At 41.2% G+C, this 25,514-nt stretch overlaps 1 protein-coding gene across 5 annotated transcripts in view; it reads right to left on the bottom strand.

The window, feature by feature from the left end:
• ABCA12 (ATP binding cassette subfamily A member 12) overlaps positions 1 to 25,514 on the bottom strand; it is a 604,574-nt gene that overhangs the window by 17,578 nt on the left and 561,482 nt on the right. For all 5 annotated transcript variants that reach the window (XM_033946149.1, XM_033946152.1, XM_033946153.1 and 2 more), the window contains 2 exons: positions 21,872 to 21,964; positions 18,432 to 18,537 (listed from right to left, as the gene is read on the bottom strand). In XM_033946149.1, the coding sequence (XP_033802040.1) occupies positions 18,432 to 18,537; positions 21,872 to 21,964 (199 nt within the window). The remainder of the gene's footprint in view (positions 1 to 18,431; positions 18,538 to 21,871; positions 21,965 to 25,514) is intronic.

The raw sequence follows: 25,514 nt of genomic DNA, 5'->3' as shown, positions 1-25,514 counted from the left end.
TACGCATGGCTACTGCAAAAGCCGAGACTCTAGACGAGAGTTCAAAGGCATCATAGGAAGCTTGTAGCATGAATAGTCTCAATTGAGAAAGAGTCTTAAGGATATTTTTAAATTCCGATAGACGATTGGTGGAGACATCCGGGTAAAAGGAAGACAAAATCTTTAAAAAATGATTGAAATAGGACGTAAAAATGTAATTATAATTTAGAACTCTATTTGCCATCATAGAATTCTGGTATAAACGTCGACCAAATTTATCCATGGTACGGCCTTCCCTACCAGGAGGAACTGAAGCATAAATTTTGGAGGGATGTGCTTTCTTCAATGAAGACTCTACCACTAGAGATTGATGAGAAAGTTGAGACTTTTCATATCCTTTAGATGGAACCGTTCTGTAACGAGATTCCAATTTAGATGGGATGGCAGTGATAGAATAAGGAGTCTCCATGTTGCGAGTGAAGGTCTGCTGTAGAACAGGAGTCATAGGCAATCTGAGTGACTCTTTAGGAGGATGGGGAAGCTCCATATCCGCCAAGTACTCAGGAGTATATTTAGAGTCTGAATGAAGGTCTAGCTTGAGAGCTTGGCCCATGTCAAAAATAAATTTGGCAAAAGAAACTGATTTTGGGTCAGATGATTCTTCAGGAGAGCCACTGCGAGATTTATGTTGTACTGAGTAGGATGGAGAATTTTCTCTAGAGTATGTGGAAATGTCTGATTCCATACGCACAGTAGGAGAAGAAGTTGTACTGTGAAGTGGAGTAAGAGAATGTTTCCTCTTTAGACTCCTGGATGGAGAAGTACCTGGTGTACGTGGTAGAGAATGAGTCGAGGCGTGTGGAGAACTGTCTCGACGGACTGGCTTCGATGGGGTTCTGGATCGAGAAGGGCTCCGAGTGGAGGCTCGATGTCGAGAACCCTGCTTCGCCTTCGAAGAACGAGACAAAGAAGCCTCGGTATCCATCGTCGAAGACTCTCTCCGAAGCTTGGAGGCTACATGTCTGGAATGCTTCGACCGATGCTTCGGAGGAGGTGAGCCCGGAGACGACTCCGATGAAGAAATGTTTTTCGGTGTCCGGGATCGGCTTCGAGAGACTGGAAGCTCCGGCTGAGTAACAGGCTGGTCAGCCCGAGGCAAGGTCGAGGACGGGACCAGTTGAGCTACCAAAGAAGTAATTTGAGTAGTGAGGATAGATTTTAACATGTCCTCCAGCATCGGCACCGAGACAGAAGGTTCTGACCTCGTAGGTGCAGCAGTACGCTCCGAAGAGGGCGACCTCGAAGGTGAGTATTCCCTTATCTTGGAGGTACGCTTTGAAAGTGGTCGCGCCGAGGACTCTGGTGGCTTCTTGGATACGGCACCTGAAAGGGAACTCGGAGACTTACCCCCCGTAGAAGGCTTCGTGGAAGACGTCGTCTTCGAGGCAACCGAAGTAGAAGAGGTCGAGGCCTTCGAGACCGAAACTCCAGCCGGAGTCTGGGTCGAGGCCTTCGAGACCACAGGTGTCGAGTTCGTCGGAGTCGAGGCCTTCGAGACCGGTGCAGCCGCCACGGTCGAGGCCGGCTCCGAAGATTGCTCCATACCGAAAAGTTGAAAAAATTGAGCACAACGCCGCCGAAAAGCTCGTGGAGTAAGAGTAAAGCAGCGATGACAATCTTCTGGGGAATGAGAGGAACCCAGGCACTGTAAACAACGGCAGTGGGGATCGGTGACCGAAATCACCCGATTACACTGTCGGCAACGTTTAAACCCGGTAAGAGGCCGGGACATGGAAAAATAAAGTCCGTGTCGAACGAAGGAGCCTAGGCCTAGGCCCAAAGCTCGACGGCCGAACTGAAAGGAAAAAAAAAAAAAAAGAAGAAACTTTTTTTTTTTTTTTTACACTAAAAAGAAAAGATAAAATTAAAATGAACACAGCGACCGACTTTAAATGAAAAGAAACAGCCGCGGTGATGAGAAGGCAATGCTGCAGAGAAAGAAAACGTGTCTTCTTGTCTCCGCGGAAATAAACGAACTGAGGATCCTCTCAGGAGATGCGCCCCCTAGTTCGGGCGGGAAGGCACGCGCGCAGGCGCGGTGCAGCACTCGAAAGTTCGAGATCTTCAAGCAAGTTTGCTTTCGAGGCTGTCCGCTGCGGGGCTCCGTCGGTGACGTCACCCATATGTGGGAATATGCTGCCTGCTTGTCCTGGGATAATGATTTGTATTTCATTTCCCTCCTTTCCTTGTGTTTTTAAGTTTGTAATCGTAATTTTTTTTTTTTAATATTGTAAGTTAATATGTATTGTTTTGTTTTGTATTATTTCCCAGAAATTGTAATTTTAATTTGTTCATCGCTTTGAAATACGATTAAGCGATTAATCAAAACAACTATTAAACTTGAAACTTGAGGCCAAAACTAGTCATAAAAACCCAGGAAATCCAAAAAGTAGATGTCTCTTATAGCTGTTTTCTAGGAAGAAGCAATAGCTTTCCCGTATCTACCGGATTAATACCCCCCCAATATTCAGCCAGTAGTGGGCAGCGCAATTAATCAGAGGGGAAAATTCTATAAAAGATGCCCTACTGACACCTAAGTTAATTAAGAATCACCATTTAAAATGGTGAAAACTGTTAAAAGCACTTACTGATGCCTAAAAAAATCGGTGCCAGAATTGCGCCTCCATAAGTGCTTTAGGCCATTTAATGCCATTGTGGGTATGGCTAACACCAGAAGTGGCATTAAGTGGCCTAAAGTGCCTACATAGACGAGATTCACAACAAAGATAGGCACCAGAAATGTAAGCCTGGAAAAACCTGCAGGCTTTGAGTCTTTCCTTTGATGCAGCTTCCTGTTTCTGCATAGGCAGGATCAGGTCAAAGGGACGATTTAGAGCAGGGATCCCTCCTTGAGGACCGCAATCCAGTTGGGTTTTCAGGATTTCCCCAATGAATATGCATTGAAAACAGTGCATGCACATAGATCTTATGCATATTCATTGCGGAAATCCTGAAAACCCGACTGGATTGTGGCCCTTAAGGAGGGACTTTGAGACCCCTGATTTAGAGCCAGTGCCAGCAATGAGTTGCTTCTTGCTGCCAGTAGTGAAGAACTGAAAGATTTAAAAGGTAGAGAGGTGTTGGAGTGGAATCCAGAGACGTTGGAATGCTTGCGAGAAAGGGGAGGGAGAGATGCCAAGAGTCTTCAGCTGGCAGTTTGGAGAGCCCTGCCAGCCACCTCAGAGATAGAGATACACCATTGTTCAGTGGGCCTGTGCCCACCCAGGTCCAATGTTACACCATTTGTTTACTCTTCTTTTGAATCCTGCTATGTTAATTATCTTGACCTCATCTTTTGTCAAAATTCCACAATTTAAATGTGTGCTTTGTAAAACTGCTTTCTATGATTTATAATCACGGGTTCTAAATTCACTCACTAGATGTCACTTTTGAGTGACGATGACAAATCCTGACCCACCAGATCCTATGAAACTGTACCAAATTACTAGCCCCAGTTGATAGATGAAATGTAAGACTACATCAACCTTTTTTTTGTACCAGTCCTTTCATATTTGTGTGCACAGTCATATGAAAAAATTAGGATACCCCATGAAATATTCAGTTCTTTCTTAAGAATGTTCACATATCAATGTTAAATCTTTTTTTATTTATCTCTGGAAAAGAAAATTATCTAATTGCAGGTAAACAACAAAAGATTTCCTTGATTTACTCATGAAACAAAAGATATCCACAAAAATGTGTATTCTAACTGAGGAATAAATTAGGACACCCTACACCCCTTTGGCTGAAATAACTGCAGTGAAACACTTCTTGTAGCCATCTACCAGTCTCTGACATCGGTCTGAGGAAAGTTTGGCCCACTTCTCAATGCAGAATTCTTTCAGCTGTGAGATGTTTGAAGGGTTTCTTGCATGTACAGTCTGTTTCAAATCACCCCACAGCATTTCAATGGGATTAAGATCAGGGCTTTGACTCAGCCACTCCAAGACTCTCCATTTCTTATTTTTCAGCCATTCCATGGTAGATTTACTGGTATGTTTTGGGTCATTATCATGTTGCAGGGTACAGTTTCGCTTCAGCTTTAATTATCATACAGATGGTCTCACATGTTCCTCAAGCATCCTCTGATACATGGTAGAATTCATGGTGGATTCTATGATGGTGAACTGGCCAGGTCCTGCTGTAGCAAAGCATCCCCAAACCATGACACTTCCACCTCCATGCTTCACAATTAGTATGAGGTTCTTTTCCTGAAATGCTGTACGCTAAACATGTCCTCTTTTCTGGTGTCCAAATAATTCAATTTTAGATTCATCTGGCCATAGAACACTATTCCAGAAGTCCTGGTGATTGTCTATGTTCTCTCTGGCAAGCTTCAGTCTGACTTTGATGTTTCTCTTAGAGAGCAAAGGTTTCCTCCTTGCACACCTCCCATGTAAGTTAAATTTGTGCAGTCTCTTTCTGATTGTAGAGGCATGAACTTTCACATCAACAGTAGCAAGAGCCTGCTATAGGTCCCGTGATGACAGTTCAGGGTTTTTGGAGACTTCTTTTAGCATCTTGCGGTCTGCTTTGGGGATCAACTTGGTTGGATGGCCAAACCTGGGCATATAGGCAGTTGTTTGGAAAGTCCTTCACTTATTTATTTATTTAAAAATTTATATACCGCATAAAAACTATGCGGTTTACAAGATTACATGCATACATATTAAAAATACTAAACATATTTCGACAAGACAAATACAATAAAACATTAACTAACAATATCAATATTAAAACCTTCTTTTAAGTTCATCCTACAAGATGGAAAGACAAAATCCCATAAACACATTTACAGGACAGGAAAGCATTAACAGAAAATAGCATTAGCACATGAAGGCATTGACAAATAGTTGCGTTTTCAACATTTCTTAAAGTTCAGTCTCCCATCACAAAATCGCAGAATATCAGGCAGCGCATTCCAGAACTTGGCGCCAGCTACAGACAGCATTGTTGCCCCAATCTTAACATGAGAGACTAACATCTTACCCTCCAAACTCAACTTTATAGTATTTTCAGATCTCAAACATTTTCTGGGTTGACAGATTTCAAAAAACTCCTTTAGTGCCATTAGGGAAATGTGATATAAGATTTGCTGTATGATTGAAAGAATCTTAAATTCTACTCTCTGCTGCATAGGTAACCAATGCAATTGTTTCAATACTGGGGTTATACGAGTCATTTTTGAATCCCCAGTAATCAGTCTTGCAGCAGAGTTAATTAACATCTTCAGTGCTCTCATCTTCACTTTAGTAACACTTGTACACTATTTTCCGGACCGTGGAATGGCTAATGTCAAATTCTTTCAAGATTTTTAAAAATCCTTTACCAGACTTATAAGCTCCACTCCTCCACTCTCCACTCCTGTCCAAGCTTCACTGGCTTCCAGTACACTCCAGAGTCCTCTTTAAATGTGCCTTCAAGATTCTACACGGCATCCTTCTTCCCGTTATTCCACTCCTTTGGAACTCCTCTAACCCTAACTCCACCAGATCTTCCCCAAAACTGAAACTATCATTCCCTTCTACAAACGGTATATCCCGCGCAGGAAAACTAGGAGCATCTCTCCCCTTTAGAACCACAGAACTCTGGAACAGCCTCACATCCCCGCTCAGAAATTCAAACTCCCTCCAATTCTTCCGCAAACACCTGAAAACTTGGCTCTTTTCAAAAATCTAACACCTCCCGCTCTCTGGGATCCTTATCCCTCTCTTTCTTCTTGTTCCTTTCCTATAACCCTTCATTGGAGTTCCCTTCTATCTTAACTTTGTAAACCGTGCCGAGCTCTACGCTTGCGGAGATGGCGCGGTATACAAATCTAAGGTTTAGTTTAGTTTAGTAAGCTACTACAATCTTCTTTCTGAAGGCATCAGACAGCTCTTTTGATCTCATCATGGTGTTCACTCTCACCGCAGCAGTCATGAGCACACCAAACTAAATGTCTGAGGTTTAAGTAGGGCAAGCCTCCTTCAAAATGCTGAGTAATGATGTTCTAACCACCTGTGTGTAATCTGAACTACTTTAAGTGGGAGGATATGTAGGGGTGTCCTAATTTATTCCTCAGTTAGAATACACATTTTTGTGGATATCTTTTGTTTAATGAGTAAATCAAGGAAATCTTTTGTTGTTTACCTGCAATTAGATCATTTTCTTTTCCAGAGATAAATTAAAATAAAAGAAAGAACTGAATATTTCATGGGGTGTCCTAATTTTTCACATGTCTCTCTCTCTCTCTCACTAGGTCTAACAATTCAGTTTGCAAACTTGCCTCCGTGTGCTTATGTTGGCAGCACTGTACAAGCAATTCGGTAAGTTTCAGAACCTTAGTGAATCACTGGACCACTGGTCTGATCCAGCAGCGGCAATACTTATGCTGCATTCATGTCGATGTGTGGTGGTGTGTGGTAGTGTTCATTATTGTTATTGCATGTTTTTGTATGCCATCACGAGAATGTCAGAGCTGGAATTAGAGCAACAAAGAAACATTAAATTTCTTGTTAAACTTGGCAAGAGTGGAAGTGAAATCAGAGACATATTAGTCCAAGTTTATGGGGATAATACCATGAAGAAGATGGCAGAGTACACATGGATTAAACGCTTTTCTGAGGGGAGAGAAAGCGTCGCTGATGAAGAAAGGTCAGGGCAGCCAGTATTGAACAGAACTGAAGAAAACATTGCAAATATTTGTCAAAATTATGTGTCAAATTATGTGTCAAAATTGTCAGCTGACTATGTGAAGCATAGAAAAACAGTAAAATCTTAACTGAAAATTTTGCCATGAGAAAGGTATGTGCAAAAATAGACCCAAAGGAGCTCACAAATGGACAAAAGCAAAGGAAAGTCAAAGTTTATCAAAACCTTTTGGAGAGGCAAGATGATGTTTTGGGCCATGCTATCACTGGTAATGAAACATGGGTGTACCAATATGATTCTGAAACAAAGCATCAAAGTGAACATTGGAAATCAGCTAATTCTCCATGACCGAAAAAGTTTTGCCACTCCAAATCAAGAATCAAAACGATGTTGCTAATCTTTTTTGATATCAGAGGGCTTGTTCATTATGAATTTGTACCAACTGGACAAATAGTTAACTAAGTTTATTATTTGGAAGTGCTGAAAAGGCTGCATGAAAAAGTTAGACATAAACGACCTGAACTTTTCGCCAACTCATTGCTCTTGCATCAAGACAATGCACCAGCTCACACGGCACTGTCTGTGAGGGAGTTTGTAGCTAGAAAACAAATAATTGTGTTGGAACACCCTCCCTACTCACGTGATCTGGCCCCTAATGACTTTTTTCTTTACCCAAAGATAAAGGAAATATTGAAAGGAAGACATTTTGATGATATTCAGGACATCAAGAGTAATAAGATGACATCTCTGATGGGCATTCCAGAAAAAGAGTTCCAAAATTGCTTTGAAGGGTAGATTAGGTGCTGATGTACTCCAAGGGGAGTACTTTGAAGGTGACTATAGTGATATTCAGCAATGAGGTATATAGCAGTTTTTCTAGGTTGAGTTCACATATTTAAATGTGAGACCTTGTGTGTGTGTGTATGTATATGTATATGTGTGTGTGTATATATATATACATACATACATACACACACACACACACAAGTGTTTAAGCCCGTTACATTAACGGGTGCTAGAGTAGATGTCTGTCTTTCTTTCTTTCTCTCTCTTTTTCCGCTGTCTGTCTTTATTTCTGTCTCTCTTTCTCCTTAGCCGCTTTCTATACTCAGGCCCAACAATTGTCCCTTTTTATTCCCTCCCTCCTTCCTTCCTATGTCCTTAGTGCCCCCAGTGCCTCCTTCCCATGCCCTTAGAGCCCCCAGTGCCTCCTTCCCATGTTCTTAGTGCATTCAGTGCTCCTTCCTTTGTCCCCCCTCACTGACTTCCAGCTTTTGTCCCACCCCCTCCCCCGAAGCTAGCCAGCCTATCTCCCTCCCTATCTGCCATGCTAAAGCCAGCCAGCCTGCCTACCTCCAGTGCCGAAGCCGAAGCCTGTCCCCTCCCCCTCGATACTGGCCCCTGCTGCTGTTACCTACCGTCTGTCCTACCGGCGATTCAAACACCCTCCCCCCCGGTCCGCCGCCGCTGCCGCACGTAGAAACTAAATCAAAAGGAAAAGGGTCCGCTGCACACAAACCGCTGAACACATCTAACACTGCCACGGAGCTACGGATCATGGAGGCAGAAGTGCGCATGTGCGCTTAGGGTTTTATTATTATTGATATATATACTTTGTAAATATGTGTACATTTTATATATATGCTTATGTCTATGTGTGTAAAGATAGAGATATAGATATATATAAAATAAACAAAACAAAGATTTTTATTTCAGTCAATATATAAAATCTGAAGTGCTTCATTATTCCTAATTATTGTATGAGCCAACTTCAGGGACAATAAATGGATAACTGATCTACCCTTAAATTTCCATAGGCATGTAGACAACCTAAAAGAAGCACACAACAAGAATATGAAGAATAAATAGGCTACTAAATTTGCTTTATGCAGTATTTAAGCACAAACAAGACAATTTGAACTTTTAAAAGAAGGCAAGTATTTTAAAATCAATGTGTTTCATGGCAGGCATTCCCATTGTGATTTACAGTCATAGTTAAGTTCTATAATGCGTATGACTCAAGAATTACACATTTTATGGAGACACCAATGATCAAAAGGCTGCTATTAACTTGGTATTGTGGATTCTTAAAGTGGTGAATGTATTTCTTAAACTAAAAGTATGGGTGAAAAATGCAGAAGAAACACAGTTGTACTAAAATAAAAACATATGGAGACAAGGTGCTTCAAGTTAGTGCACACTGACTCCTAATACTAAAAAAAAAAAGTGCTAAAAATTGCATGGACAATTTTGATTGTATACTAAAATTGTGCACACAATTTAACTGAATAACAAGTTAATTAGTGCTGATAATTGACATTTTAACAGGCTACTTATAATCAAGTACAAGTTACACATGTAAATTTAGGAGTGCGATCTGCACCTTTATTTTGTGCACAAGTAGGCAGCTAGGCTTCAATGCTAAGAAATGTAAGGTCATGCACTTCGGAAGCGGAAATCCATGCAGGACGTACTTCTTGAACGGAGAAACTTTAACTAGGACTTCAGCAGAATGAGATTTAGGAGTAATCATCAGTGCAGACATGAAAACTGCCAATCAAGTGGAGAAGGCTTCATCTAAGGCAAGGCAGATATTGGGTTGTATCAGTAGAAGTTTCGTCAGCCAAAATTCTGAAGTCATAATGCCGTTGTACAGGGCCATGGTGAGACCTCATCTGGAGTATTGTGTGCAATTCTGGAAGCCACATTACAGTAAAGATGTGCGCAGAATTGAATCGGTTCAGCGGAAGGCCACCAGGATGATCTCGGGGCTCAAGGGTCTCTCGTACGAAGAGAGACTGAACAAATTGCAGCTCTCTTTCTCCTTTACACTCTCGAGGAACGTAGGGAGAGGGGAGACATGATCGAAACATTTAAATACCTCACGGGACATGTCGAAGTGGAAGATGATATTTTCTTTCTCAAGGGACCCTCGGCCACAAGAGGGTACCCGCTCAAACTCAGGGGCGGAAAATTTCATGGCGATACCAGAAAGTATTTCTTCACAGAGAGAGTGGTTGATCATTGGAACAAGCTTCCAGTGCAGGTGATCGAGGCAGACAGCGTGCCAGACTTTAAGAATAAATGGGATACCCATGTGGGATCTCTACGAGGGTCAAGATAAGGAAATTGGGTCATTAGGGCATAGACAGGGGGTGGGTAAGCAGAGTGGGCAGACTTGATGGGCTATAGCCCTTTTCTGCCATCATCTTCTATGGTTCTATGTTTCTAAGTAAAACAGGGGATGAGGAAATGGATGTGTCATGGGCAGATTGGGGGCATTATTTTAAGTAATGCACAATTATAGAATAAGAGCATCTGCGCCTAAATATAAATGCAGACATTTGCATTTCGTTTTCATTCAAGTCTAACTTTAAGTGTGGTTTATAGAATAGGGCTTTTTTTAGTGCCAACCTTTTAGACGCAATACGAGGGGCCACTGGAAAGTTCTCAGTCCAACCAACAAATTTGAGGCACTCTCCTTTGAGGGCGATACACATAGTCCAGGTATGCAGTGAGATCTGCAGTTTGTCTTTGTAAATAGTGGGTCCAATGACCTAATTGGGAACAGGGCAAACCGTTGGTCACCAATTTGAATTTTGGTGGGAAAATCAGTTGGTCTCTTCTTTTTTTTCATAGAATGGAAATATCTCAGAGTTTATTCACCCTGTGAAGATGGGTTATATGTTCTCTCAGGGTTTCCATAGCTGGAATCGTGCTTGTTGCAGATTTCCGGGTCTTGCTGCGTCTTATAGGGTAGAAACTGATGTTTCAGCCATCATGCTGTGGCTTTCTTCAGGGTATGCTGTGAGGCTGCAGTTTGTCTTTGTAAATAGTGAGTCCACCGACCTGATTGGGAATAGGGCAGTCCGTTGATCACCAATTTGAATTTTGGTGAAAAAGTCAGTTAGTCAGAAATTTGAATTTTGGTGAAAAAATTAGTTGCTCTCTTTTTTTTTTACCCAGAAACCTGCAACAAGCACAATGCCAGCTGCGGAAACCCTGAGAGAACATATAACCCAGCTTCATGGGGAGAACATCTTTAAACTCACTAGAGATAGAAATATGATTGCAAATAAAGACCAGATGGCCCATAAAGTCTGCCCATCCACAATAACCATTATCTCTTCCTAAGAGATCCCACTTGCCTATCACATGCTTTCTTGAATTCAGACACAGTCTCTATCTCTACCACCTCTTCCGGTAGACTGTTCCACACATCTACTACCTTTTCTGTAAAAAAGTATTTCCTTAGATTACTCCTAAGCCTATCACCTCTTAACTTCATCCTATGCCTTCTCATTCCAGAGCTTCTTTTCAAATGAAAGAGACTCGACTCATGCGCATTTAAATGTCTATCATATCTCCTCTCTCCCGCCTTTCCTCCAAAGTATACAGATTGATATCTTTAAGTTTGTCCCTATATGCCTTATGACGAAGGCCACACACCATTTTAGTAGCCTTCCTCTGGACTGACTCCATCCTTTTTATATCTTTTTGAAGGTGCGGTCTCTAGAATTGTATACAATATTCTAAATGAGGTCTCACCAGAGTCTTATACAGGGGCACCAATACCTCCTTTTTTCCTACTGGCCATACTCTCCCTATGCACCCTAGCATCCTTCTAGCTTTTGCCATCACCTTTTCAACCTGTTTGACCACCGTAAGATCATCACATACAATCACACCCAAGTCTTGCTCTTCTCTCATGCACATAAGCTCTTCACCCCTAAACTGTACCGTTCCCTCAGGTTTTTGCAGCCCAAATGCATGACCTAGCATTTCTTAGCATTAAATTTTAGCTGCCAAATTTCAGACCATTCTTCAAGCTTCGTTAGGTCTTTCTTCATGTTATTTACACCATCCTGGGTGTCTACTCTATTGCAAATTTTGGTATCATCCGCAAAGTGGCAGATCTTATCAAACAGCCCTTCAGCAATATCGCTTATAAAAATATTAAAAAGAACAGGCCCAAGAATAAAACCTTGAGGCACACCACTGATAACATCCCTTTTCTCAGAGTGATCTCCATTGATTACTACCGTCTTTCCCCTTCTACTCAACTAGTTATTGACCCAGTCCATCACTTTAGGACCCATCCCGAGGGCACTCAGTTTATTTATTAGACGTCTGTGTGGAACCCTGTCAAAGGTTTTGCTATAGTCTCAATACACCACATCTAGCGCAATCCCTCTATCCAGTTTTCTGGTCTCCCAGGTAAAAAATTGATCAGATTTGTTTGACAAGACCTACCTCTAGTGAATCCATGTTGCCTCCAGCTCTGTAATCCACAGGATTCCAGAAACTTCACCATTCTCTGTTTTAAAAGTGTTTCAATGAAGTTGCTTACCACAGAAGATAGACTTACCAACCTGTAATTCCCTACTTCTTCCTTACTTCCACTTTTGTGTAGAGGGACTACATCTGCCCTTCTCCAGTCCTCCGGTACTACTCCCGACTCTAGAGAAGTATTGAAAAGGTCAGTCACCAGAGCTACCAGAACTTCCTTAAGTTCCTTCAACACCCTCGGATGTACACCATCCTGCCCCATTGCTTTGTCTATCTTTAATTTAGCTAGCTCCTCACGAACACAACCCTCTGAAAATCGATCTTGGTCTGCCACTGCTCCATCCCTATTCACGTCAGCCTTGAACACAGAACATAAATATCTGTTAAGCAATTCAGCCTTTTCTTTATAACTTCTACATATTTCTCCCCTTCACTTTTGAATCTCACAATGCTACTTTTGCACTTCTTCCTATTACTGATATATCTAAAAAATGTCTTGTCTCCCCGTTTTACCATGTCACCTATTTTTTTTTCATTTGTATCTTTGCTTTCCTGACTACTCGACCAGCCTCTCTTAACTTTTCCAGATATTTTTGCCTGTCTTCCTCTTTCTGCAATCTTTTGTAGTTTATGAAAGATAACCTCTTATTTCTTACCTTCTCAGCTACTACTTTTAAGAACCAAAGTGGCCTTCTTTTCTTCTTACTTTTACTTACTTGACTCACGAAAAGGTTTATTGCTCTTACAATTACTCCTTTCAGTTTTGCCCACTATATTTCCACTCCTTCCAGACATTCCCATCCAGACAACAATTCCTTGATGTAATCCCTCATCTGAACAAAGTTAGCTTTTTTTAAAGTCTAGAACCTTTGCTTTTGAATGAGCCCTCTCTATACCCATCTTAATATTAAAGCGTACCATGCAATGATCACTGGATGCCAGACGATCACCCACTGTAACATCAGAAACACTTTCCCCATTTGTAAGCACTAAGTCCAGTATGACCCCATCCCGTGTGGGTTCCATTACCAACTGCTGGAACAGTTCTTCTAGGATCTCCCTACTTCTAGAAAATCCAACAATAGGGATACCACAATCAATATCCAGCATGTTAATATCACCTATTAGTTACACTTTCACCTTTTTAGATATATTCCGAATGTCTACGATTAAATCTCTGTCCATTTCTTCCTTCTGTGAAGGAGGTCTGTATATCACACCATTCCCTCTTTCCAAATTGATCCACAGTGCCTCTTCCTTGCTCTGCAGATCCTGCAATTGTGTGGCTTTAATATGTTCTTTAACATATAATGCTACTCCCCCTCCTTTTCTTCCTACCCTGTCTTTTCTGAACATATTATAGCCCAGTATAACTATATCCCAGTCATGTTTCTCCATGAACCACATCTCCGTAATCACCACTATATCCATTTTATGCAAAAAAAGAAGGGACCAACTGATTTTTCCACTTGGAAATCTGTAACAAGCACGATGCCAACTGCAAAAACCCTCAGAGAACATATAACTCAGTTTCACGAGGAGAACATCTTTAAACTCACCAGAGACATTTCTATTCTATGGACATTAAAGAAGAGACCAACTTATTTTCCCACCAAATTTTAAATTGGTAATCAACGGTTTGCACTGTTCCCAATCAGGTCAGTGGGCCCATTAATTAAAATGATAAACCGCAGACCTCACAGCATACCTTGAAGAAAACCACAGCATGATGGTTAAAACATCGGTTTCTACCTGACAAGATGCGAGACCCAGAAACCTGCAACAAGCATGCCAGCTGCGGAAACCCTGATAGAACAAGAAGGGTGTTTTTTTTTCTTCTGTACCCTTTCTGATATAATGATTGTGCATGTTTTAAGCTGTTTTTCAAGGAAGGTAGTCAATCATTTAGGAAAAGGAAATCAAAGCACTTGTGAAATTCAGATTTCTAATGGAACTTTTCATTAGGTCAGAGATGATTTGATTTTAAAGAGAACAAATTATTGCCTTCTAGTCACACAGAGGTAATTGCTTTTATGTTTTCCTCAGAGTAGATTCATAATTCAGTTATGGTACCAGAACATTTGCTTGATAATGTGAAAAGCACTGTTTCTGACTTACTGAAACAGCAACTATCAAAGGCAATTATTCTATTAATTTTTGGCAAAGTTTGGTGGTTGCCATACTTGAACACAAAGAAATAAGGATTGACCAACAGGCTATACAGTAGCCTGGTTCCAATGGTTCCAATCTATCAGTCTTTTTTTCTCAATTTAATGCATTAAGAGGAAGTGTTTTCCCTATACTATCCTTTTTTTGTTGTTTTACTTCCCTCCTTTCAAGGTGCCTTGGAGACTCCTATCAAGATAAATAAAATAATTAATGTTTGTTTTCGCCCTGAAAAGTTGATTTTAATTTGGTTAAAAGATATGAGCAGCACTTTCATTATAGATGCAAATACCACTTTCTGCAGATTCCGATGATGTCTCCAATTGTCCCCACCATGCCTGATACTTCATATATATAAGATGGGAGCCTTTATTCATTTTTCTCAGACAACCTTTGGAGCAGAGACTTTTTGCATTCTTCTATATTTTATAAATGCCACTTCTTTGACCTTTATTCCCTCAGACACTTGTTTGGTGAAACTATTAGTTTCTTTTTCTTCCATAAAGATCTGTTGCCTTTTCTATAGATCCTTTTAACTTGGTAGGTGGCACTTAAAAAAAAATCAACACTGACTGCAATAGGCTGAATAGCAATCTGCTAGTTTTCTCTTAAAACCTTCCATCCTGCCAGCATTTTAGTCAGGTACTTTCTCATTTTAGTAAAGTCAACATGTTTGAAATCCAGGACTTTGCATTTTGTATGTCTACGAGTACTCCACTTTAGCTTCTGTACTGAATCATTACATGTAAATGATCACAACTGCCCACCAGTGCACCCACCCAGGTATTAGATACAGTTTCTCCATTTGTGAGCATGAGATCCTGCATCACCCCTTCTCTTGCGAGTTCCATCACCATTTGTCTGAACCATCTGCGATCTCTCTACTTCTTTCTGATTCTGCAGTTAGAACATTCCAATCCGTATCTGGCAAGTTGAAATCTCCCAGCAAGAGCACCCCTGTCCACCAATTTTCATTCCTAGCTTTTGGATATCTACAAGCAGATCAATGTCCAGATTCTTTGTTTGTGTCAGAGGTCTTTAGATGACAGCCAAGTGAACTAGTTCCATCTTCTTTCTCCAAGAAAATCCATACTGCTTCCTCTTTTCCACAGCTGCCGTGAATTAAAGCTGCTTTATATTATTTTTCACATTCAGTATTACTTGCACACCTTTTGGGTCATCTTTGTCTTTCCTAAAAAGATTTTAGCCCGACATAGTTATGGCCCATTTATGGAAGGCATTGAACCATGTGTCTGTGATAGCAACAAAATCTAAATCTGCCTCTAATACCAAGGCTTGAAAATCCTACAGTTTGTTGCTTAGACCGCAAGCATTCATGCTCATTGCTTTCAGCTATATTTTATTGATTCTTTAACCTTTTTTCATAGCTTTTTGCCTAGTCTCCACTTCTACATTGTTGCTGATAAATGATTTGCAAAGATGGTTTATGTTAGGGTTACCATTTTTCAGGCCGCAAAAATCCAGACATTAGCTCCGCCCCATTTCACCCAGCTCCACCCGGTTCTACCTTTGGCTCTGCCCTAGCCCCTCCCAGTTCAGCCTCTAACCCCGCCCCTCTAAAACTCCTCTCTTCTTCCCTGACAAGCTCCAGTCACGTCAAGAGGGCCTGAAACATGTGCGGATGTGTGTGACATCACCCGCACATGCTCAAATGTCCTTCAGATGCGTCTGGAGCTCATCGTGGCTTTCCAAAACCCGGACAAACTGCTGAGAAAGTCCATCCAGGACACTCCTCTTAAAAGAGGACATGTCCGGGTTTTCCTGGACATCTGGTAACCCTAGTTTGTTATTATTTCTTTCACTGTTGTCCAACTTTTGCTTTTGCAGGGGTGACTTCTTGAACTCACCTGCTTCTGTTTGTCACCCATACCCTCTAGTTTAAATACTTGTAATATATTGTCTGAATTCTCCACCAATTGCTCAGGTGCAAAATACTGTAAATTGGTGGTTTCTGTGAAATTTGCCCTTCTACCATCTGCAAGTTATGATGGGCCTAATAGTCCATTCAGCTATATCAATTAATCAGAGACTCTTGATACCTTTTAATGTGGCTGCTGCCAGAAGCCCACAGTTTGCATTGATTTTGCAAAAAAAAGGATATCTGGGGTTTGCTCAAGGAGTATTTGCTCTAGGAATTTGCTCCAGTATATAATATAGTATACCTATGAATTTTGTAGAATATAAAACAAAATAAATATCCTTTCTGCAAATGTCTTACATCACCTCGTAAATAAACTGAATTGAGATTGGCTAAAATAAGACATATGAATGATTCAAGTTAAACTCAAACAGGCATATTATGGCCTGGTTTCAAGTTTGATTGAGTTTCGAGATTTTCTCGAAAAGTTTGGTCAAAGCATTTTCCCAGTAAATCTAGAAAGAGTTCAAACTCTTTTGGGAGGACAGAAAAGACAAACAAATCAATAAATATAAATTTTTTAAAAAAAATTGGGTGTGTGTTTGATAGTTTGTGAAATCCGTGCGAGGTCCGTAAAATAACTGACTGTAAAATAACAAAGATTGGAAAACTAACATGAAATTGGATACAGATTTGAAATTTATGAAAATTCTTATTGGAATTTTGAAAGACTGTTTGACAAACTAAGGACTAGATTTACTAAAGTATGGTACCATATGGTACTAAAGTATGCTGAAGTGCATTATTTACCACAGATCTCATTTTATACAATGGAATCTATTTACCAATAAGATGCATTGGCATATACTAATGTGGTAACACCCCATGGGGGGAATTGAACACATTCTTTTTTTAAATTTATATACCACTTATATCCTAAGTGGTTTTACATTCAGGTACTTTATCATATTTCCCCATCTGTCCCAGCGGGCTCAAACTCTATCTAGTGTACCTGGGGCAATGGGGAGATTAAGTGACTTGCCCAGGGTCACAAGGAGCAGCTTGGGATTTGAACCCACAACCTCAGGGTGCTGAGGCTGTAGCTCTAACCACTGCATCATAATCCGTACCCTTTACAGAATACTAGCTTAGCATGTATGTCATACATAACTTTTAGATGCAAGCACGTATGCCTTCCAAAGGCTGGTGCAAATGCTGTGCCCAATTAATGGCAGTTAGGCATGTAAATGCAGGTATTATATAACACTGCCTACATTCTGAGAATGCTCCAACCCTCCTATTCCCCTCCTGTAGCCAAACCTCCTTTGGAGCGTAGGGGAGATAAGAACCTAAGAATAGCCATACTGGGTCAGACCAAAGGTCCATCAAGCCCACTAGCCCATTCTCATGGTGGCCAATCCAGGTCACTAGTACCTGGCCAAAACCCAAAGAGTAGCAACATTCTATGCTACCGATCTAGGGCAAGAAGTGGCTTTCCCCCATGTCTTTCTCAATAATAGACTATGGACTTTTCCCTTCTTAAAACCAGCTATATTATCCGTTCTTACCACAACCGCTGGCAACACGTTCCAGAGCTTAACTATTCTCTGAAAAAATATTTCCTCCTATTGGTTTAAAAAATATTTCCTGTAACTTCATCGAGTATACTCTATTCTTTGTAATTTTTCGCAGCATGAAAAATCGATCCACTTGTACCCGTTCTACTCCACTCAGGATTTTGTAGACTTCAATCATATCTCGCCTCAGCTGTCTCTTTTCCAAGGTGAAGAGCCCTAACCTTTGTAGTCTTTCCTTATACGAGAGGAGTTCCATCCCCTGCACATAACTCCCATTTACTGTCAATTAAGTGCTTGTGATCACCAATTATTGATTCTTAGTGCTTAATAAACTAGTTTATGTGCCAGTTTGCAATTGGTGCCTAAATTTACAAACCCAACTTTGGGTGACTTATTCAGAATCCAAGGGCATGGCCCTAATTTTGTAAATTTGCAAACATTTTTGCATATTCATCAAATTAGCTTGCAAACCTTAGGGCTTCTTTTACTAAGGTGCGCTAGCGTTTTTAGCGCACGCACAAGATTAGTGCGCTCTATAGCGCAAGCTAGTTGAAAAATTACCGCCTGCTTAAAAGGAGGTGGTAGCGGCTAGCATGCACTAAAACTGCTAGCATGCCTTTGTAAAAGGAGCCCTTAGTTTTTAATTTAGTAAATCATTAACTTTTTTTTTTTTTGAGAAACCAGGACAAATAGTTTAGATTTATTTCTAATGATGTTAAGAGAGGTTTGGATATGACTCTGATAGAATCAGAACTGATTTGCCGTATGGATGTCTACCATTATAGCTTTTAAGTGCTACCTCACAGTGAATCTTCTCTTAATTATCAACCCTCTTATCTCTTACCCACCTTTAAATATGTGTTTGGGAAATGCATGCACATGAACTGAGTAATTGTATCAGCGTGGCCTTCTCCATCTTTCATGTGCATCGTCACAGTAAATCCACTTCCAAACCTACAGTAACAATATACGGTAATAAGGAAAAAAAAATCAGTATGAAACACAGTGAAAGATCTTGATAAATGATTTTACGAGTATATACATGTCATTTGCTATGTTACTATATTATGTTATATCACAGAAGAAATGCCATTAGCTAAGAATACAATTATGTGTGGAGCATAAAAAGGTCAAAGGATTTGGATTTATCCAGACATATCTAAGATTACTCAAGATCATAGAAAGGAATTTTTGTCTAATCGTATCTGAGAAGTAAAGGGATATCCATGTAAATGTTTGTTCAGATATTTTGGGGATAAAGTACACCTTTTTTGTGCCAAAGCAATTATGAACCTTTCTTGACCTTAAAAAGATTTCTAGTGATTTACATTCTTAATTGGATAAGGATTTTGTGGGTTTGTTAACTGTAATCTGTTTTCTTCTTAAATATTTTTTAAATATCTTCTCCATAGGATTTTGGTCACCTCCCCCTAGTGGTGATCTAAGAAAGAAAGATGTTATTAATATTTCTATTAATATTTTCCTTATGTATTTAATTAATTTCTGTTTTTCTGTTACAAGTGTTTACTTGTGATTTATTACAAACTTAATAAAAATAAAAATTAACTAAGCAGGAAAAATAAACATTTTAGCCTAATTAACCCCCTCCTTTACTAATGCATAGTGTGGGTTTTAGCGCCGGCAGAGGCAGTAAATTCCTATGAGCATCGTAGCAGTTACCGCCACTGCCGGCGTTAAAACTTGCACTACATGTTAGTAAAGGATGGGGTAAGTATAAACTATTAGCTTCAGACTTATAATTTATAATTAAGAAAATAATCTTATGGCATAGGAATTCTTATATATATATTTTTTAAAGGGTTTCTTCAGAAATCATTGCATGGCTAGAAATTTCCATCCAATACATGCAGAGAAATCATTAACAAAGAGTAATATCCATAGACATTTTTCATTTCATGGATTGCCAATATACTGGTGTGTTAAATTTAAATTATCATGTTTGATTTTAAAAAATATTCTCCAGGGAAGCACCCTCTTATATGACTACAACTATGAAGCCCTATTTGCCTCAATGACCTGTATGTTTTGAAAGTGTTAGGCTTCTGCAATTACCAGTGCTAGTTAACATTGATTGACAGAGACATGTAAAACTGTTTTACTCTAGCTGGGCCTTTTGAATGGATAAAAATTGCCAGATGAAATCAGAATGTTAGAAGACTGCGATACCTTTAGAAAATAGTCCAAGAGACTGGTTTTTTTTCATCAGGCATTCGGTGATTGAGAACTGAGCCTTGATGAAAAATAATTTGATTACTACTACTACTACTACCACCGTATTTTTCACTCCAAAAGATGCGCTTTTTTTCCACCCAAAAATGGGTCGAAATATTGGTGTGTCTTATGTAGAGAAGATACAAAATTTGTACACACCCCTGTAGTGTTGTAAACCCCCCCCGCCCTTTTTAAAACATACACCCGCGCCGCCGCTCCTTTTTAAAACAAACACCGCCACCGCAGGTTCCTTTTTTAAACAGCCTGGTGGTCCAGCGTGTATCCCTCCCTCGCTAGATGGCTCTCGTACTCAGCGGCGCACAGGTCAGGAGTGTGGAGGTCAGAAGCGAGCTTTATGCGATCCCGCTTGGGCCCGCTGCCGCTTTCTGAAAGGCTGGCATCAGTTCTCATGGGACTCATGAGAATTGACGCCAGAAAACAGCGCAGGGCCAGGCGGGTGCACGGAAAGCTCGCACCTGACCTCTGTGCTGCTGACCTATTTGCCGTTGAGTATGAGAGCCATCTTGCAAGGGAGGCAGGGATTTAAAAAGATATAGGATTGGGGTTTTGCTTTGGCTAAGTCTTGGAATTTGTTGGGTACCTTTATCTGCTTTTTGGTTTAGCCTAAGGGAGTCAGTATTTTTGACTGTTGAGGGGGGTATCCTTTGATCTCCAGGAGTCCTAAGAATACTGGCCCCTGGAATGTTGTGTTCTACCTTTTGCTGTTTCACAGGATGGATGGTGAGGGGAGGAGAATTAGGGTATTTTTCTTTATATAAGAAAGGAAAAATTTGATGATTTCATCTCTGTGATACCTTCTTTGAATTGTTCTATTGATGTTTGTTGTATGGTTTTGGAAAGGTGGTATGATGTCTACTACTGCTGTTGGATTGTTTGTTCATCAATAAAAATTGTTTTAAAATAAAAGGTATGGAGGTATGATTTAGATCTTACAATCTAAATTGACAAGACAGACAAAAAGGATGTCATGGATATAGTTAAGAGGAACAGTTAATCTGCTGGCTGGGTTGGTGGGCAGTGGAGAGTAGGGTTATGGATTTAAGTCTATACTATACTGCTACAATGTTATGTGATACTATTTTAAGGAGTCCTTTTACAAGGATGCAGGAAAAAAGTGACTTTAGCATGCTCTTATACAGGTGTTTCCCACGTGATAGGGTCATTTCTTCCCTTAGCTGGAAAATGGCTGATTTCTAATTTCTGGCATTAGTGGCCATGTGCCATTAGTGTATGACCATTAAAAAAGATTAAAACGTGAGTCCTTAACTCTACCTATTTTGAAGATGATAAGGGTTCACTTGCTAATCAGTTAGCTTGTCAGCATTGCTGATATACTGATTAGTGTAGAAATGCCCACTTTCCACCTCCCAGACATGCCCCCTCTGCAAAAAAAAAAAAAAAATTATATATATATATATATATATATATATATGTATATGTGTGTGTATATTAGCATGTGCTGTGCTACACCGAGTGCAAAATTTCTATAGGATACTTCATCGAGTCCTGTGATAAGGTCTTTCAAGTTGTGGTAAGTATGCACTAGTGCTTACCCCAGCTTAGAAGGGAGCATGTGGCGCAGTGGTCAAAGCTACAGCCTCAGCACCCTGAGGTTGTGGGTTCAAACCTACACTGCTCCTTGTGACCCTTGGAAAGTCATTTAGTCTCCCCATTGCCCCAGGTAGATTGTGAGCCTACCAGGACAGACAGGGAAAAATGCTTCAATACCTGAATAAATTCATGTAAACCATACTGAGCTCCCTGGGAGAACAGTATAAAGTATCTTATTGTGTTGATTTTATTATGTATATTTTCACTGTACACTATTTAGAAGTGTGGGTAGTTGTAGTCTGTAGATATTTTAAATAAATAAATAAATAAAGTCAGGAGGTGATATGGTAATATTTAGTTCTGGCATCTTTTGTGAATTTCTGCTAGCCTCCTATGTAAACAAAGGCATTATAAATGCCAAAAAACCTGGCCACTCTATCAGCCTACAGGTTAACCATTAACCTGAAATGTGTTTGTTTCTGACCTGTGTTTTATATGTTGCAGTGTACCGATACACTGGAACTTGCCATTCACCATAATAGCTAGCCTGGTACAAAGAGCTTCACATTCTTCCATGCTGTTAAAAAATGAGAGTGAATGAAGATGTGAGAGCAGAAATACAAAGTAAACAGTTAGCAAATGACTCAATGTGTAGCGCATTATTTTGATATATGGTTTTTATTTTGCATATATAATCAGAGATAGAGGCTGGACAGCCATGTGATAAATCTGAGGTGACCAAAAAAAAAGCTCCACCAGTTACACTGTGTATAACTGCTTATAACATCTGCTTTGAACGTTAAAGGTTTCAAAATTTCCAGAATGCATGATCTAATCATGGGTGAACCAATTAGGATCAATTCAAATCCAATCTAAAATTGCCTGATTCCCCATCCACAACTGATTTCCATATTTACCTTGACTTGGTGGAGTATATGGATTTAAATTTTCTGGCTAATTTCTGTTAAATGCTTATAAGAACATAAGAATTGCCGCTGCGGGTCAGACCAGTGGTCCATCCTGCCCAGCAGTCTGCTCACGCGGCAGCCCTTAGGTCAAAGACCAGTGCCCTAACTGATATTAGCCTTACCTGCATACATTCTGATTCAGCAGGAACTTGTCTAACTTTGTCTTGAATCCCTGGAGGGTGTTTTCCCCTATAACAGCCTCCGGAAGAGCATTCCAGTTTTCTACCACTCTCTGGGTGAAGAACTTCCTTACCTTTGTACGTAATCTATCCCCTTTTAACTTTAGAGAGTGCCCTCTCATTCTCTCTACCTTGGAGAGGGTGAACAACCTGTCCTCCCAAGAGCAATCTCTCTACTGTCTCCTTCCCCACTCAAATTAGGCTGGAGATCACCCTATCTTCTGTTATCTAGAGCACAGTTCTTCAACCACCGGTCCGCGGACTGGTGCCGGTCCACAGAAAATTCCTGCCGGTCCGCGCAGGACCGGCGAGATCAACATCTTCAATTTCCTGCCGGTCCGCGCAGGACCAGCAAGATCAAGGAGCTGTCCTTCGCGCAGGACTGGAGAGTTAATAGGGAGCCTCACACTGTGCTTTCTCCCCTCCCAGCGGCTCTCCTTACAAACGCAGCGATTGAAGAAGGAAGCCTTGGAGCTTTTGCTGAGTCGGGCCACCTCTGATGATGCAACTTCCACTTTCCTCAGAGGCGGTGCGACCCAACAAAGGACCCGAGGTTGCCTTACTGAATCGCAGCGCTGGCAAGTAAGGAGAGCTGCTGGGAGGGGAGAAAGCTGCTGGGCATGGTGAAAAAAAAAAGGGACAGCTGTTACTGGACCCGGAGAGGGAGAAGAGATGCTGCTGGGAGGGGAGGAGGGAAAGGAGTCTGGGATGCTGCTGGGCATGGTGAAAAAAAAAGGGACAGCTGTTACTGGACCTGGAGAGGGAGGAGAGATGCTGCTGGGAGGGGAGGAGGGAAAGGAGTCTGGGAAGATGCTGGGCATGGTGAAAAAAAAGGGACAGCTGTTACTGGACCTGGACAGGGAGGAGAGGAGGGAAAGGAGTCTGGGAAGCTGCTGGGCATGGTGAAAAAAAAAGGGACAGCTGCTACTGGACCTGGAGAGGGAGAAGGAGAGATGCTGCTGGGAGGGGAGGAGGGAAAGGAGTCTGGGAAGCTGCTGGGCAAGGGGGAAAAATGGACAGCTGCTACTGGACTTGGAGGGAGGGAGAAGGAGAGATGCTGCTGGGAGGGGAGGAGGGAAAGGAAAGGGAAGAGAGTTACTGCTGGACAGGGGGAGGAGGGAAGGGAGAAAAAAAAGGAAGGAAACAGCTTACAGGGAGATTAGAGGAGGGGAAGGGGAGAGACAGGAATGAGATGGGAGGGGGGTCAGCAGAGAAATTGAGAGGGACAAAGATGCTAGATCTGGTGTAGGAGAGATAAAAATGAAGAGAGCAGTGAAGCTGGAGTGAATCATGTAAAAAGGAGAGAGGGGCATAGGCTGGATGGAAAAGGGAGAGGGGCATAGAAAGAAGACAAATACCATATTGAAGGGGGAGAGGTCAGACAGTAGATGGAAGGGGCAGATGCTGGATTGAAGAGACAGAGAGGGCAGACGCTGGAAGGAAGAGAGTGAAAAGAAGATGAAAGCAGAAACCAGAGACAACAAAAGGTAGAAACAAATAATTTTATTTCTATTTTGTGATTAGATTATATCAGATTTGAAATATATATCCTGCTAGAGCTGGTGTTAGACATAACTGGGAACTGCAAAGTCCAGGCAGTGGCTTAGGGCTCTCTCTGACCAGAGGGGCAGTTGCCCTAGTTGCACTCCCCTCACCCTATTCCTGCTATGTGTGACTGAGGTATTCTGTTAGCATGATATTTCTGTGTAGCATTATGTAATTATTTGGCTTATTCAGTTTTCTTGATAGTAGAGGGGATATATATGAAGGGGAGGGGAGACAGGGGTTTTGTTGATCCTTGCTCTGTATTATTTGTATTTATAAAATGACACTTGTACAGAATATTGTTTCTTTTTATACTTTAATAAAATACATTCAGTATAAAATCATAACTGAGGCTTGGGCGGATGGGATCAGATGGTTTGCGAGGACCGAGCTCGCGGAAACGGGGTTTTTAAATTTCAGTCCTAGTAGTTTGCCGGTCCATAAAATAATTTTTTTTTTCCCGCTGGTCCATAGGTGTAAAAAGGTTGAAGAACAGTGATCTAGAGTCTTCATTATAGAACACTCTGGCCCAGATTCTCAAAACTTTAATGTGGTTGCTAAACTGGTTTCTGACAGTTTAGCCTGCACACATTTTAGCGGCAGATTGTCAAAATGGGTTATCTCTGTGTATTTAGTGAGCTTTCTAGAAGTCTCTGACACAGCCATGCAAATGGGCTCGTCAACATTAAAATGAGCACTCCAGTGGATTCTTTAAAATTGCCAAGCCATTTTCTAAGAGCGGCGTTGGCTTTTGGCGACAAAAATCAGCGACTTGTCCAGGAGTGCTGATACAGTGACAGCACTGTTTAAAACCTCAGCAGCGGGAAAGATGCCCATTCTCTCCCGCCACAAACACCCCCCCCCTGCAATGGGAGAGATGCCCACTGTCTCCCACCGCTAAGCGAACCCCACCAGAAGCAGGAGAGATGCTCATTCTCTCCGCCGCAAACAAACCCCCCAGCAGTGGGAGACATGCCATTCTCTCTCTGCCACATAACACCCCCATCCCATTCCTCTGACTCCTCTCCTCTTTACCTTGAATTAGTTGGCTGACCAGAGGGATACCTACTGCCTACGGCCAGCTGGCCCGCCTCTTCAAAATGGGCCTTCCGCTCCCCGGTGCATCTTGGGGAGTTGTTTAAGGCCCTTAGATTACTCCTGAGCCTGTCACCTCTTAACCTCATCCTATGCCCTCTCATTCAGGAGCTTCCTTTCAAATGAAAGAGACTCGACTCATACATATTTATGCCACATATGATAAAGATTTTAAATACCTATCTTCCCTCTCCCACCATTCTTTCAAAGTATACAATTGAGATCTTTGTCTCTCCCCATGCACCTTATGATGAAGACCATCGACTATTTTAGTAGCGTTCCTCTGGACCTTTTTGAAGGTGCAGTCTCCAGAATTGTATACAATATTCTAAATGGGGGT

Source organism: Geotrypetes seraphini, chromosome 5, assembly GCF_902459505.1.
Source record: "Geotrypetes seraphini chromosome 5, aGeoSer1.1, whole genome shotgun sequence".
Classification (NCBI taxonomy): domain Eukaryota; kingdom Metazoa; phylum Chordata; class Amphibia; order Gymnophiona; family Dermophiidae; genus Geotrypetes; species Geotrypetes seraphini.
This window is presented reverse-complemented; position numbering and strand designations above follow the sequence as displayed.